The 15,700-nt window shown below is 44.7% G+C and overlaps 1 protein-coding gene across 7 annotated transcripts in view; it reads right to left on the bottom strand.

The window, feature by feature from the left end:
* The window catches only part of Ttc13 (tetratricopeptide repeat domain 13), a 61,926-nt gene that overhangs the window by 45,224 nt on the left and 1,002 nt on the right, over window positions 1-15,700 (bottom strand). For all 7 annotated transcript variants that reach the window (XM_074056884.1, XM_074056885.1, XM_074056886.1 and 4 more), the window contains exons 2-3: window positions 4,002-4,096; window positions 855-930 (exon numbers count right to left, since the gene is read on the bottom strand). In XM_074056884.1, coding sequence (XP_073912985.1) covers window positions 855-930; window positions 4,002-4,096 — 171 coding nt within the window. The remainder of the gene's footprint in view (window positions 1-854; window positions 931-4,001; window positions 4,097-15,700) is intronic.

Genomic DNA, 15,700 nt, shown 5'->3' with positions numbered 1-15,700 from the left:
GGCACACATCAGGCCCATAACTAATTACTTAGTTAAGGAATACTCCAGTGAACAGAATCCAAGGACTTCAGAGCAGACCAAATCTGATGCTTTCTCAAAGCCTCCTCCAAGAACTTCAGCAAAGAGTGATGAGCTCTTCAAGACAGTCTACCCTCTGTGATATGCACTCGCAGAGAGCAATGAAAGAAGGGCTCTGTGTTACCATAGAGCATCGGCAGTCAAAATAAGAATATAAAGATTATGCAAAAAAGAATTCCTGCCTATGGGGCAGCGCCTTGGTGAGGTGTCCCGTTCGCTGCCCACTCTGCACTCACTTGTTTCTATTCCTTCCAGTGTAACCTCACTGAGCAATGAGGGCCTCAGCTACTGTACTGCTCAGGTTGGTAGTGCCACCCTGTTCTAAAATGCGCCACAAACAAACAAACTACATGACTCATCTGCAGATCTGAATGAACTCCATCTTCCTAAAGCCACGTTCAGATCCAATAGTCATGTGCTGGCCTCACAATAAAATAAACCTGGCTCTCTGACCACACAGGAGACTGGAGTACTTCTGACACTTGACTCTGCTCTCACTTCTCTGTCGTTCACATGGACGACAGCACACAAATCCCCTTCTGACGCACGCAGTCCACATGTTCACACAGACACAGGGCTGGACGGTCCTTACCGACCATCCCATCTAAGCTCTCTTCCCCAGGAGGGCTGGATGTTGGATGCTGCCACATCCATATGCAACAGAGAGTGGCAGAGCCTGCCTCTGTGTTCTTTCTTCCTCACCACCCACCTTCCTGTGCTGCTTGTAAGCACGAGCTCTAGGCGAACACGACAGAACACCCTGACCCAGGTCTCACCTAACTCTTCATTCGTGCTGTCATTATCAGTGGCAAATGGGAATCTCCTCTGTTCTGCAATTGTCTTGGCTTGGCTCTGAAACAAACAAACACATACATTTTAGCTTATGATAAAAGAAGAAAAACCTGTATTAAGAACCTGTATTTCAAAGTTACATTTAGTTTAAACAGAAGGAACAAAATGTTTGCATTAAGTCCTATTAGTTACATACTTCAAGAAAATGGTTTCTGGGCTGGGGGTGTGGTTCACGTGGTAAGCATGCGGCTAGCAAGTGCAAAGCCCTGGGCTCAATCTCCAGCACTCCCTCCCCAATAAAAAGGTCAGGTTTCATGGTGACTGGTCTACTTCCTCAACTGCCATCGGCACATCCATGTCCAAGAGGAAGCACTTCCGTATTTCCCTAAGGACAAAGCCTGCCAGCTGCTACAAGGCCAGTTAACGACTTCAACTACGTCACAAACATCACAGTCTGGTAATCAGTCCTCCAGGGTGGCTTGAACATAGAACACTACTTTTTTTTTTTTTTTTTTTTTTTGGCAGAAATGGGATTTGAACTCAGTAAGCAGGTGCTCTACCACTTGAGTCACTCCACCAGCCCTTTTCTGTGTTGGGCATTTTTAAGACAGTGTCTCTCAAACTATTTGCCCAGGCTAACTCTGAACCAAATTCCTTCTCATCTCTACCTCCTGAGTATCTAGGATTACAGGCGTGAGTCACTGATGTATGGCTTTTTTTTTTTTTTTTTTTCAGTGCCCAACACTTTTCTTCATTCTATTTTAGTTTTGGCAGTACTAGTGCTGAACTCAGGGCCTTGCACTTGCTAGGCAGGTGCTCTGCCACTTGAGTTAGTTTTCAAATAGGGTCATTACACCCAGGCCTGCTTTCCTCATAGCTGGATGCCAGGCATGCACCACCACACCTAGCTTTTATTGTTTGAGATGGAGTCTCACAAACTTTTGCCAGGCTGTCCTCAAACCAAAATTCTCCCAATTTCCATCTCCTCAGTACTAGGATTACAGACAGGAGTCACTATGCCCAGCCTTCACTTTATTTTGAGATAGGGTCTCATTAAGTTGACCAGGCAGGTCTCTAACTTGTGATCCTTCTGCCTCAGCCTCCCAAATAGCTGAGATTACAGGCATGTGCCACCATGCAGAATACTGGGTTTTAAACCCTAACAATATTTCAGAAACAACAGCTACAAGTTGTACAGAGAAGATGACAAAAAGCACCAACAAAATCTGACCAGGACAGAAACACTCTAGTGAACAATGCACAGGAGTGATGAACATAGCCATCCTACTTTGTGCAAAAGGCAACCTCCAACAAAACCACACAGACACAGAGATGCTTTGACCAGAGAGCTAAAACAAATGTGGAACAGGGACACAGTAAGTCAGCCAGCTTGGAGTTGGGAGTGGCTGGCATGCAGCATTGCCCACCACGCAGAATGGCGGCTCTCCCTGTTCTGGAGGCAAATCAGGTGTGGGAGCACAGCCTCCCTAGACGCTCTGGTTGTCAACAGTAAGTTGTGACACACTCAGCCAACAGGGGACATTTCAAAGTCCTAACTCTATGCCAGATTTACCTCAGATGTGATATACTTATGCACACAAGAAGCCAGGACAGTGAGAGACCAAAGTTGTGTCGCTCTGGGTAAATTTAGAAGTTAGAACCTACTCCTTTCTTAAAGGAGGCCACAGTACAGAGGACCAGCGTATGACAGGTAAATAACTCTACATGTGTGCTCTTCTGATGCATGTACACACACTTCACCAATGACTGGCACCCCTTAGTCATGGTATCCACTGGGTTTCACTGATCCAAATAACAGAGTTACAAAGTATTTCCTTATAATCCTTACTCACCCAATGTCCACATCAGTGTTCAGAGGGAATGGTACTTAGTCTGCCCGTGAACAGGTTAGATGAAAACACAAGTCACAAATTAAAACACACAGCCAGAGGGCACCCATCTCAGGAAGCCCATGAGTCTCGCATCAGCCTCTAGGAGTCTGCACAAGATGAAACACCTGGGAACTCACCATGTTCCACAGTATGTCTTTTGGTCAAACCTTGACCATCAGGGAGACACTCCTAATGGGTTTCCTCTGGTTATGCCACCATGGGGAGCTTTCACAGTGGGAACCCAGTGAGACATCCTCAAGCCTCCTCAAGGTGGGGCACTAGACAGGGCCATACAGATAAGCCTTTTCCATACAGGAGGCTTAGAATCTTCATCCTCTTGCCTCAGCCTCCCAAGTGCTGGGATGATAGGCACACTCCACCACACCTGTTTTACTAGTGCTATCTTAAACTGGAAATGCAACTTGAAGGAAACATCTGAATGACTATCAGGAAGAAAGACCCTCAAAACTCTAAGAATCTAACTGCACCTAAAGTATTTCTACCTAAACACTTTCAGTGATTTTGGACAAAGAACTCAAAAGTCTGGTTTTGGACAAGTCTAACTCAAAAGTTTTCACACACCAGTTGACTGCTAGGTAGTGAGCTAGGAAAAGCATGGGTCTTTCTCACTCACAATTTCTAACTATCTTCAGTAGTTCGGACATGAAAAGGCACAGTTTTGTTTGGAAGAGTATCCTAAAGGGAAATTTTAAGCAAAATCCACAGGAATATCAAAGGAAAAGGCCTGGTGAACAATGTTACCTTGGACACTCAACAGCTCAGCTTCAGAGTTAAGTGTGAATAAAAGAAGACCCTTCTATCCTGAGGCATCAGACTGGAAGACAGGTGCCAAAATGGACAGGCAGACACACGGACAGGCATACCCCGAAGTGCAGAGGTCCCCTGAATAGGTGGTACTGATAAAAAGTAGAGATTGAAAAGATACCCAGATAGGTGAAGGCTGGAAAAATAATACCACACCTCCAAATGCATAAGACTCCTAAAAATAAGGTTCAGCCATGATCTCCCCTTTATTCCTTGGAGCTTAAAGTCCAGAATGGTCAACCATACAACTCGTAAGTTGTAACAATTCAACACAACATAACAATACTTATTCTGCATGTAGAACCACTGGAACCTGACTCCTAACTGGTAGACAGAGGTCACCTCCACCTCTTGGAACTAGCACTGCTGTGTATTGGCTTGTAGAAACAGACAGTGTGGAGAGAAGATACATACCAGAATCTTCTCAGTGTTGAGGGAAAGCAAGGAGTCACAAGGTGGCGATCCTTTGGGCTCACAGTCGGACTCATGGAAGTTCAAAAAGGAAGACTCTGAAAAGCAATCGGTGTGTGTTATTCTCCTCACCCTGATTTATGCCCTTAGGTGCTTAACTATAAATTGAATTTTAATATCCTACAAAATCAAGATAAGGACAAGTGTAAGCTTGAGTGGCTCAAGCAGTAAAAGCACCTGCCTAGCAAGCATGAGGCCCTGAGTTCAAACCTCAGTGCCACAAAAAAAAAAAAGAAAAAAATAAATACCAAAAGAGGTATTGTCCTGACAGTTATGCGACATTTTATAGTTTGCCAGTATTCCACACACCCATTAGTGACTGTCCATATGCCCACTCTGGACACAAGCAAAGTTTCCCAATGGTGAGATGAGGGTCAGATAAGTTGGGACTTCCCCAAAGCAACAGGGCAGACAGCGCCAGTTCAATGCCTGTCTCACCACACAGGTGAAGTTCCTCCAGTTAGTTGCTCCTTATCTGGCAGCATTTACCAAAGCCAAGCCAGTGTAGAGAGCGGATTATGGAAAGTCTATAAGAACTGGATGTAAGCAAGGTGAGATGCGACTTAATTGCTTTCATCTGTAGGCCGAGATAGGCACAGCCCCTGCCACGAAACAGAAAAAAGCAAAACAGCTGTGCCTAAGCTTACGTTCAAAGAAGCAGGAACTGAAACTTCTTCTATTTACAATGTCACGCCCCTCCCCGAGAGCCTCTGCTCCACCCTGTTTGCCTCTGTTTATAAAAGACCCCTAAAGGAGGGCTTAAGGATTTTTGCTTTTTGCATTTGGCTTTTGGTTTGGAGGGCTTTTTGGGCTTGGGTTTTTGGAGCTTTGGCTTGATTCTTTTGCTTTGGGCTTTTTGGTGTGGGAAGCTTTTGGATGGGAAAAGAACTACTGGACAGAAAAGAATTGCAGGGAAATTGCTGAAAAGAAAAGAATGGCTAAAGAGGGATTGATAGAAAGTCTGCACCAAATACTTTAACATAGGTCTTAGAAAAAGAAAGCTAAAGAAAGAACTTTAACACAGGCTTTAGAAGCTAAAGAAAAGCCAAAGAGAACATGGGACAAGGACCCAGACTTTGCAAGTCTGAGCATGGGAAGCTTTAAGAAAGCTAAAGAGAACCCTATAGAAATAGCTCAGTAGGGAGAACGTTAGATTGAAGAAAGCTAAAGAGAGAATGCTAAAGAAAAGTTGCAAGCCTGGGGGCAAAAGAACTTCAGAGCAATTAAGCTAAAGATAAGCTAAGAGCAAACATGGGACAGTGCGGAGTCTCAGTAAAGAGGTTTTAAGCAAGGTTTTAAAGAAGACTTTAGAAGCAAGGTTTTAAATAGCTGCAAGGAGTAAGGCCTTAAAGAATAAAGATAGAGAAAAGAAGCAATGAGGGTTGGGCGTCTCCACCTGAGCACTCAACACACCTGACCCCATTTTTTGTCTGTCTATCCTATGTCTTTTCTGAATCTCCAGTTGCCCCCAGTTAAGCCCAGGTATGTTCAGTAACATCCAGGAGCAAGAACGAAAGCTCACTCTAACAAAGGAGGGAGTGAAAAAATGTTATGAGACCTTCACCTCAATAAATTATTTCTTAAAAGGTATGTTCTAATTTAGCAGTAATTAAAGAGCATTAAATTGTGTCATGGAACCACTTGAGGGTCAGAATAGATTACAGAGTAGCATCAAAATCAACCTGTGCCTTCCAGGAACTTACAATTCATTTAAATTCTCCTGTACACTTCAACCCACAGGAGACAGGGCCAATTGCCCAAGAGGAACCATCACATTCCCCAAGGCTCCAGCAGGACTGGAGAGGTGGATTCAGATGGGTAGGTGGGGAGAAGGTGTTTTGGGGGATGCTATATCCACAGACACACAGGTATGACAATGCAAAGGACAGTGACAGCCAGCCCCGGCAGGGAGTCTGTGTCAGAACACAACTGTATGAGGCAGAAGGTGAGACAGGAAGCCTAACATGAGTCCCCAGACATGCACGCTGCCTTGTTCCTTCCACTCAGCAGTCCCTCTTCAGAATCCACCCCAGGTGCAGTAATTCCTCACCTTCCCAAGTTTACCGGGCAGCACCACAAATACTTACGATGTCGTAAGTTGTTTTGTTGAGGTTTCAAAACAAAAATTCCTTCAATGACTTTATTAAAATTACAAATCAATCTAATACTAAAATTGATCTATACTAAAATTATAGATCGAAGAGGAGACTTGACGTCTTTATAAAATTCAACCTACTTATTCAAGTCTTGATCTTTATATAGGACTCACATGTTTGCTGTGATGTTTAAAGACTGGCTGAGAAGCACTGATTCAATGCGTTTTGCTGGGCATCTCCATGCTCCAGTCACCCTGCTGGCCTCAATGATCAGCAAAACCAGAAATGACCCATAAAGTCTGTAGCCATCAGAAGCACACATGAATTGCTAACAGCAGTGTGAGAGTTGCAAACCAGAGCAAATCAGAGCACACGGGACAAGTGGCCTAGCCAGGCAGAGGCTGTGAGGACATGAGTAACATCAGCCAGTGCTTACAGTCCCCCATACAGAGCCCCCATTGTAAAGATGAGAAAAACTGGGCAAAGGGACTGAGTCATCTACCCAAGGCCACACTCTATACCAAAGCGGGAGTGGGGGGGGTGGGGGGGGTGAACCCAGGCAGTCTGCAGTTTGTGTTTGTAACCACGACTAAATGGAGCTCTGAAGGAAGTTAGGATGTAGCAGGTGGAATCAGATGAAGGCCAGTGTCTGGGAGAGTGGACGAGGCAGAAACACCAGCACGCTGTGCATCTTTGTCTAACTGGCTCGAGCAGAGTGTTTCATCTCTCACCTCAGGGAACTCATAACAGCTCCGCTAGTGTTTCCATTTACTCAGCTGGCAAGTGTACCATCTTCATGTGATTTCATCAAGGTCTTTTTAACATTCATAGTCACCGAACACCTTATAATTGGACAAAATTCCCCAAAGCACTCTGTGAAAGTGGTGGTAACAGGCAGCCCTGCATATCTCTGACATTAATACTTCACTTAACCCAGAACTCTCTACACCTTGGACAGAAAAACCTTTTCAGCCAACAGTGATCAGTATCCATGGCCACCTGCATGTTGGCCATGGTGGAAGACAGATGGATTTTACCACATTAAAGTATTTGCCTATTCTTTGGTTCACCAGAAAACTGAAATCAGGAAAAACTGACTGGATTTTATTAGCTGCCTAAGATGTAAGATGATCCTGATCTATTAAGGTAATTAACTCAATATTTTAAAAGCTGAACCATCTTTTCTGCTTCTGGAACAAATTCTAACTAATCGGGCCAGATTGTTCTTTTACTTGGTTGCTGATGTCATTAATAATGTCTTTCTTAGGATTTATCTAGCTATGTATGTAACTTTCTCCCAACAGTACTAAATTTTGGAATCAGTGTTTTTCATGGGTTTGGTAAGGTCTGTGAGGAAAAAAAATTAAGTTTGTTAGAATTGTAACTATAACTGTCTAGAGTAGAAGGTTAAAATTTATTCTTTTTACAGCTCCACTAGCTGTATTTACTTGTTTTTGTTTGACTTGGAGATCTCACTATGTTGCCCAGGCTGTTCTTGAACTCATGGGCTCAAGCAATACTCCTGCCTCAGCCTCCCACGTACCTAGGACTACAGACCAGCTCCCAGTCCACTGTATTTAAATAATATAGATTTCCTTGGAGGAAGCATTCATTTTTCTCCTCCCTTCAGTTGGATCATGGTGGTTACTGCAAAAATTGTCTCAAAGCACATCACAGAATTCACTTTTCTTCTTGGCATCTTTCTGGGTGTTTACCATTTCACATCGTGAGCTGATGAGCAGAGGTTTCTACATTCATCCACTCACAGCCTCTGGGCTGTGAACATTCCTCCTTTCATGCACGTCTACACTTGTTCTCATCCTGTTCTTGTTTGTCTGTTGCAGTGATGGGGATGGAGCCCAGAGTCTCAAAAATGCTAGGCAAGCACTGAGCTACTTCCATAACCCTTGGTTTCTTTGTTGTTGTTTTGGATTTATGATATTGGGGTTTGAACTCAGTACCTCATGCTTGCTAGGCAGGTGCTCTACCACTTGAGCCACTCCACAGCCCTAACCCCTTGGTTTTTGAGACAGGGTCTTGCTGCAGCCAAGGCTGCCTCAACCTCCCAAGTGCTGGGATCACAGGCATGTACCACCACACCCAGCTTACTCTTGTTTGACCTAAGAATTAGTATTCTTGTGTGTGTGTGTGAGAGAGAGAGAGAAAGAGAAGAGAGAGAGAGACTATTGTAGTAAGGTAATAAGATAATGAAATTTACCATTGTAACCATTCTGAGTGTACTGTAGTTCAGTGCAGCTATGTATATTCACATTATATCTATGAGCTGCACCATAGCCCTAACTGGAGCATCTGAGATCCACCAGGCAGCCCCCATGTGGTGAACACACATAAGATTGTTGTATTGATGGATTGTATTGTGTTAAAGTATGAAAAATTGTTGAAATAAGAAGTATTAGCTAGTGTGTGTTAGGACTTAGAAACCAGCCAGTGTGACAGGCTGATATGCTAATAAGCCAACCCTAAGGTGGTGGCTGATATGCAAACAAGCTAACCCTAAGGTGACAGTGTGGATAACAGGGGTGGTGAGGTCACCACCGGGTATATAAACTCAGGCCAGAACCCAAAAGCTTGCTCGCCTCCTCGCCCATTGGAAACCACGCTGTCAGAGACCATCCCAAGACCCTGACATGGAGGCAGTCACCGCTTGTGATCGTGCCCCTTCTCCCAATGACCACTGGGTGTCGCTGGTGAACCGTGAAACTGGACCTGCACTGAAGGCAGCTGTGAGGATCCCCTGGGGCTTAGATACACCCCCTCATCAGCTGAGAAGACGTCATACAGTGCCGAGACTTGGGGGAAGATCTGAGTAACTCCTGGCTGGCTAGGGTAGAAGAGACAGGCATTAGGATCCATAGAAAAGTGCCGTGTGAATTTGTTTGAATAAAATCCTGTTCTCTGAAATAAGTCTCCTGAGTACTGTCTCTCTGTACTCAACTGAACCAATAAGCACTTGTGACACCCCACGACAACCTCGCTCTCAGGGAGAGTCACTTTTCTAAGGCTATATCTGTTTGTGGGGAAGCTGGAGAGGTTCAGCCCTCTCCAGACCAAAAATGTTTGTGAAGTCAGAGCCCAGCAGAACTTCCTTTAAGGCCACTTCAAGGAGGTCTTCGGACAACAGACTCCTTGAGTTTTGTATGTTGGAGAAGATTATTTCTCATTTTCTGATAAATTTCACTGGATATAGAACTTTCTCCCTCCCTTCCTCCCTTCTTCTCTCTCTCTCTCTCCTTTATGGTGGTACTGGGGCTTGAACTCAGGGCTTCAGTGCTTGTAAGGTAGGCAGGCACTCTACCACTTGGGCCATGTCTTCAGTCCTCCTCTTCTTGTCTGCATGGTGTCAAAGGACAAAATTGCAACAATTCAGTTTAAGGATCTCAATTGGCTTTTTTCTTGATTCTAGAATCATTAAACGCTTCATTCCACAAAACAGAATACATGTTCCTATGTGTGTGTGTTTTTTGAGACCAGGTCTTGCTATATAGCCCAGCCTAGCCTCTAACTAATGATCCTCCTGCTTGCTGGGATTACAAGCGTACACCCTCACACTCAGCTTCTTTAAAGTGACAACAAGTCTGTCTATTCTAGTGCTACTGTTTCTAATTCATTTACTCTAGTATTGCTCTATTTAGTTTTACAGTTTCCCTTGTTTCTCATTTAAGGTCTTGCTCATTTATCCTCTTTCCTCTTTACTGTAAGAAAGATGCTGCTGACAGCTGTGGAGTAGAGAGCAGAACAGGGAGGCCAGGGCAAAGGCAGAGGTGGTGGGGTTGTAGTGTGTGGGAGGGTCACAGTCTAAAGAGATGCATGGTATAAAGAGGAGAGTGAGTTCTTAGGGAAATGTGCAGGTTCCTGGCTGTGCGGTGAGGGAAGAGGTAACATCAGAGACATAGGAAGCTCAACAGGAAGGAGGAAGGTGGTTGTGGAGGGAAGAAGGTACTCACTTTGAGCTAAGTCAGCTGGAAGCTGACAGCATACCAGGCCCTGTCAGGGAAAGTAAAGCTACACTCTGGATCTGATGATCACTCACTTAGGGTGGAATGCAGGTAAGATATCCACCAAGGCTTAGGGCCACACCACCAGCCCTTTTTTGCTTTTAGGTAAGGTCTTGAGCTTTTTGACTACAGTAGCCAATCCTCCTAACCATGCCTCCTGCATAGCTGGGATTATAGGCACATGCCATCACACCTGGCTTGTTTGTTGAGATGGGAGTCTCACTAACTTTTTTTTGCCTGGGCTGGCCTTGGACTGTGATTCTTCCAATCTTTGCCTCCTGAGTAGCTGAGATATATGCATGAGGCACCTCGTCCAGCCTCTTCTCTCTTTTCTTGATTAGCTTGCTAGATAAGTGTTTAAACTCTACAAGCATTTTCAAAGAATTAGGTCTCATACTTAATTCTACTTTTTCCTCAACTTCAAATGCAGTTAGTCTGGAGGCAATCTAACAGTGGTTCAGAGCTCAGGCCATAGAGTAAGACTGCTCAGATCACAGTCCTCACTGGCAGGTCCTTCAGGGTAGAGGGCCCTGCCTCAGTGCCCTCACATGTAAGAGGGCCAAATGTGAGGAGATGTGACACACTGCCTGGCCCACAGAAAATGACTGCAGTGCTTCTCATTTTGTAATTTTTCAAGCTTTGTAATATCTGCATACATATAATGAGGTATCTTGGGATTGGAACTCAAGTCTAAACATGAAATTCAGGCTGGAGGAATGGCTCAAGTGGTAGATAGAGTGCCTGCCTAACAAGGGTAAGGTCCTGGAATCAAACCCCAATACTACCAATATATACATGAAATTCACTCATGTTTCACACACACCTTATACACATACCCTGAAGGTAATTTTATACAGTGTTTTAAAATTGGGGGGCCAGCTACTCACAAAGGTGAATCAGACTCCTGGGGTTGTAGGCAAGACTGAAGATGAGGCAGGTGTGCCAAGTGGCACACACTTTAAAGAAAAAAAAACTTCCCTATAAACCCAATCAGGTGGCTGGACAACTAGAATACTGCAGCAGCTCCAAGCAATGACAAGGACAACGAGTGACGAGAAAAGAGTCCCTTCGAGGATCTCAGACAGGGCAAAGTGGCAAGAAAAGCCAACTGGCCTTTATGTGTGCAAGAGGTCCTGGGCAGAGGACAGGCACTGGACAAAGGACTCCTGAGTGTCCAGAAAAGAACCCCAGTGTTTGCACAGTGTATAAGTCCACTGCCCTGTGCTCATCTGGACTCAAAGATGACACCAGATAAAATATCATCCAAACAAGAAGAGGGTCAGCATGGAATGAAACTTCAAGAAGCTTAAAAACAAACACATATTGACTTGAGTTTTCTAATTATATAAGTCATTCCATTTGTGAAAATTCACTGAGCTATATATACTTGTGACAGGCGCATTTTTGGGATGTCATACTTTAATAAAAAATAAAACAGATGCAACAGAGGACCATGTTGAAAAGCATTCACCCACAGCTAAAAGCACTGAGGTTCAGTACTGTCAGTACTTCAGTAAATCTTCTGTTTATTTTCCCTGCAAGATAACATGAGCCCAAAGCACCCAGCCTCACAAAGAGAAGCATGGGTAAGCCTGGTGCTTGCACTCTGTCCCTTCCCTGTTGCTAAGCACCTGCAGCTTTCAAACCCAGGCTAGGAGTCTTTTGCCCCCACCCAGAGGTTAAAAAAAAAAACCAACCAACCATATTCACAGTAAGCAGCTAATTTACCCTGCAAACAAATGACTCAGATCATCCCTGAAGAGGACATCTGGGCAGGACCTACCCTCCCCCGTGAACAAAACCAGGTGCAATCACACACAGAAAATCGGGTGGGGGGTGGGGGGTGTCCAGCATACACACCAGCAGTAAGGGTTAGTAGAGCAGCTGCCTCCACAGTGCACAAAAGTTGGTTCTTAACTTCCTCCAACAAAAAAGGAAGCAGTGCTCATTACAGTTTCCTTCTATTGATTTCCCAGCTCCTCTGAGGCACAGCCACAGCTAAGAGCATAAGCAAGACACCAACTTCCTGAATTTTAATGAGCCACTCCTCAATGAAGAGATTAGCCCTCTAATTCTCACTGGCTGTCAGAAACAGAGCTCATAGCTACTTATTTTCTTGGCTATGCCACCAAATTGGAGAGACAGGCACTAAATGTTCTTTCTCCACAAAGAATGTGGAAAATAATCTCAATTCAAGGATTATACATTTCAATAAACTAAAGCACCCAAGGTTGTAAATTAATCTGTCAAATTGAGGCATTAAACAGGAATATGCTAAAGTCACGGACCAGATGGAGGTGGCTATTTGAAAACTACCAGAATGACATCCAAGGGGGGTAGTGGCTCGAGTTGGACAGCACCTGCCTAGCAATCCTGGGATCCTGAGCTCCATCTTTGGGTGTCTGAAATGTATTTTGCACAGGATGAGGGACTATGGATGTGCTCTGTGGTACAGGACTTGTCTAACATGTGCAAGGCCTGGAGTTTGACCCTAAGCACAGCAAAAACAAAGCAAAAAAACATGAGTGCTACACGTGAATGAGATGCAGTTTAGTTTTGGCAGGAAGAGCAGAGAATGAGAATCCTTAAATGAATGGACAAGTTCCAACAATTCTAGAACTTAACTGACCAGATCTATAAAATCAGGGGGTGGAGTTAAGACATCTGTAAGACCTCTCCAATATTCTCTCTCTCCTAAGCTCCAATGTCACCTCAGCAGGGCCTCCCTGGCCACCTCTTCCAACAGTACCCCACGTGACCCTTTATCCCTTGCACCATGTCACCTTCACAGGGCCTAATCTATGTGCACGCCTTCCCTCATCAAGACACGGGCTCCACACAAGAAACTCAGTCAGGCCATCACCATCTATAACACTTAGCAGCATCCAAGAGGCACACAAATAGTTTTTCCAGTGGAAGAACAGGTCCATTCTAGCTCTACGGTGCAAAGTATTAGGATCTGAGATGTATCCTTACACGTGTCAAATATAAAATCCTAGACACTGTTTATTTTAAACTTACTTTTGGTGGGACTGGGATTTGAACTCGGAGCTTCATGCTTGCAAAGCAGAAGCTCTACTGCTTGAGCCACACCTCCAGTCCATTTTGCTCTGCTTATTTTAGAGATGAGAGCTCACAATTATTTGCCCAGGCTGGCCTTGAGCCCCAATCCTCCTGATCTCAGCCTCCTAAGTAGCTAGGATTACAGGCATGAACCACCAGCACCCAGCCTAGACATCATTTAAGGATATAACTTTCAACAAATAAAGTTTAAAGGTAACAGATTTTATCATTGACATTAGAAGAAATTACACAAATATGCAAATATTACTGAGGATACAACACAGGAGTGGTCAGGAGGTCAGGTTCAAATCTGGACTCTACTCCTATTGAGTAACTTCATTCAACTTCTCTTTGCCTCCGTTTCCTCTGGGTAAATGGGGACAAACACAGTACCTATTTCAGTGTCAAAGGAATGCATGGAAGACTGGGAACTGGGAAAGAACTGTTCATCATTTCCTTACACAACTACAAATTGAAAACAGGTCCAAGATAATAAAGAAATCTCACTTTTATTTTTAAAACCATGTACAATACAGTGCTCTTTTTTTAATGAGTAAGATTATATTCTCCACAGGAAAACAAAGGATCACAAGCTTATGGAAAGAAGAAAGTTACAAGGGTTCAGGAACACATATGCCTCAGGCTGAGACATGTGGCATGCCTGTCATCGAGGCAATGGATCTGAGAGTCAGACTGTCCGGGACGGGGATTCCACTGGATGGCAGTGCATCCAGCAGCCACCAGTGTGGGACACCTTCAGATGGTGGGCTGCCAGCCACAGCTGTGTTTGCACCTGCTATCCCTGGGGGTCTGCCATAAGGGAACAGTCTCTCTCAACAGCTGGTGGCAGACATACACCCAAGCAGGTGCACCTGAGAGTGGCAGGAAGTACTCTGAAAATCCTTGTGCTGCTGTTTGCCCTCCCTACAGGCGCTGGCTTGACATGGATGGTTCATGGCTAGATGAACAAATAGGCAACCATGGCAAGATTGGTGAGTCAGATGTGTGTGCCTGTGAAGACCTGATCAGGTCTGAACCCTGGCATTTATCTAGACCATTTTGTTTTCACACAGGGGCTCTGGATACAGACCATCAGCTGCCTGTCAGTAAATCCTGAATTTGTCCATACAGCCTGGAACAGATGACTGGGGCAGGTTTCACATGGCCCAGTTTCTGTATATTTGTCCAAGGTAAGGAGAGAAATGAGAGGTCTTTCAGAAACCTTTACGACAGAGTGCAATCGGTAAAGGTGAAGGAAATAGCTGGAGCCCAAGCAGTGTGCGTGGTCTCTGCCATGTCTAGGAGCAAATGCAGGGACAGCCCAGCCTCTTAGCAACTGTTGCCAGCTTCTGAATATTCATATCAGCCCAGAGGAGGCTGTTTGAAGACTCATACTGCTCTTTCCCAACTGAGACAATAAGCACTCCAGTGGAAGGGTAGAAAGAAAACTAAAGTATCTAAACACAGTTGTGTACAGCCTCATAACAGTGTGTTTGCTCTGAAGCAGAGAACATTAGACCATGTTCTCCAGATGGGAGGGGATGGAGAAAGGACAGAAGGGCTCCTTCAATTGCCTACTTTATGAGAAACTACCTCTATCATTACTTGGGGGGCTAACACACACATCAGAGTCAGCTTGAATGAGGATTCTTTTCTTTTTGGGGGGGGGAATTGGGGTTTGAACTCAGGGCTTTGATCTCACAAAGAGGCTCTTTACCACTTGAGCCACACCTCCCAGTCCATTTTGCTTTGCTTATTTTTGGAGATGGGGGCGTCTACAAACTATTTGCCCAGGCTGGACTTGAATGGCAATCCTCCTCATCTCAACCTCTCAAGTAGCTAGGACTACAAGTGTGAGCCACTGGTGCCTGGCTTCAAACAAGGATTCTTAAATACTGGTACAAACCTGATGCTACAGAACGAAATGAGTCACCAACATCAATGATAACAATCGACTTTCTTCTGACCAGAACCAAGGTCTCCTCCTTTAGCCTGCATGGCTACAGGAGGGAAGAGGAGGGTTTAACCAAAATGAACAACAAGCTAGCGACCACTACGGGTGTGCTTTCCTACCCACAATCACTCAGCAATGCACTGTCTACAGGCAGAAAAGCTGGGCTCTTCCTCCTCCAACTGAGACCTCAGGAGGGGCATTTTCACCATGCCTCAGTTTCCTCACCTGAGATAGGGAGCTGCCATCCAATGAGGGTGCTACTGCTTTTCTGTTCGACTAATCCACAAGGCTAACAGTCTAAGTGCACTTACAACAGCACCTGGCATACAGCAAGCACTCCATGTATGCCACAGCACCCTTGTGAGGAAAATAAACCTGTGTTCAGGTAAACAATATTTCCCACTTACAGAGAAGACAATTCTGCAGACAGGTAATTCACTTGCTCAGAATCACAGAAAGCGACATTGGTAATGGCCATTTTTGTGGTTACCCGATGCTGCCACAATATATATG

This window comes from Castor canadensis, chromosome 15 (assembly GCF_047511655.1).
Source record: "Castor canadensis chromosome 15, mCasCan1.hap1v2, whole genome shotgun sequence".
Taxonomy (NCBI): Eukaryota; Metazoa; Chordata; class Mammalia; order Rodentia; family Castoridae; genus Castor; species Castor canadensis.
This window is presented reverse-complemented; position numbering and strand designations above follow the sequence as displayed.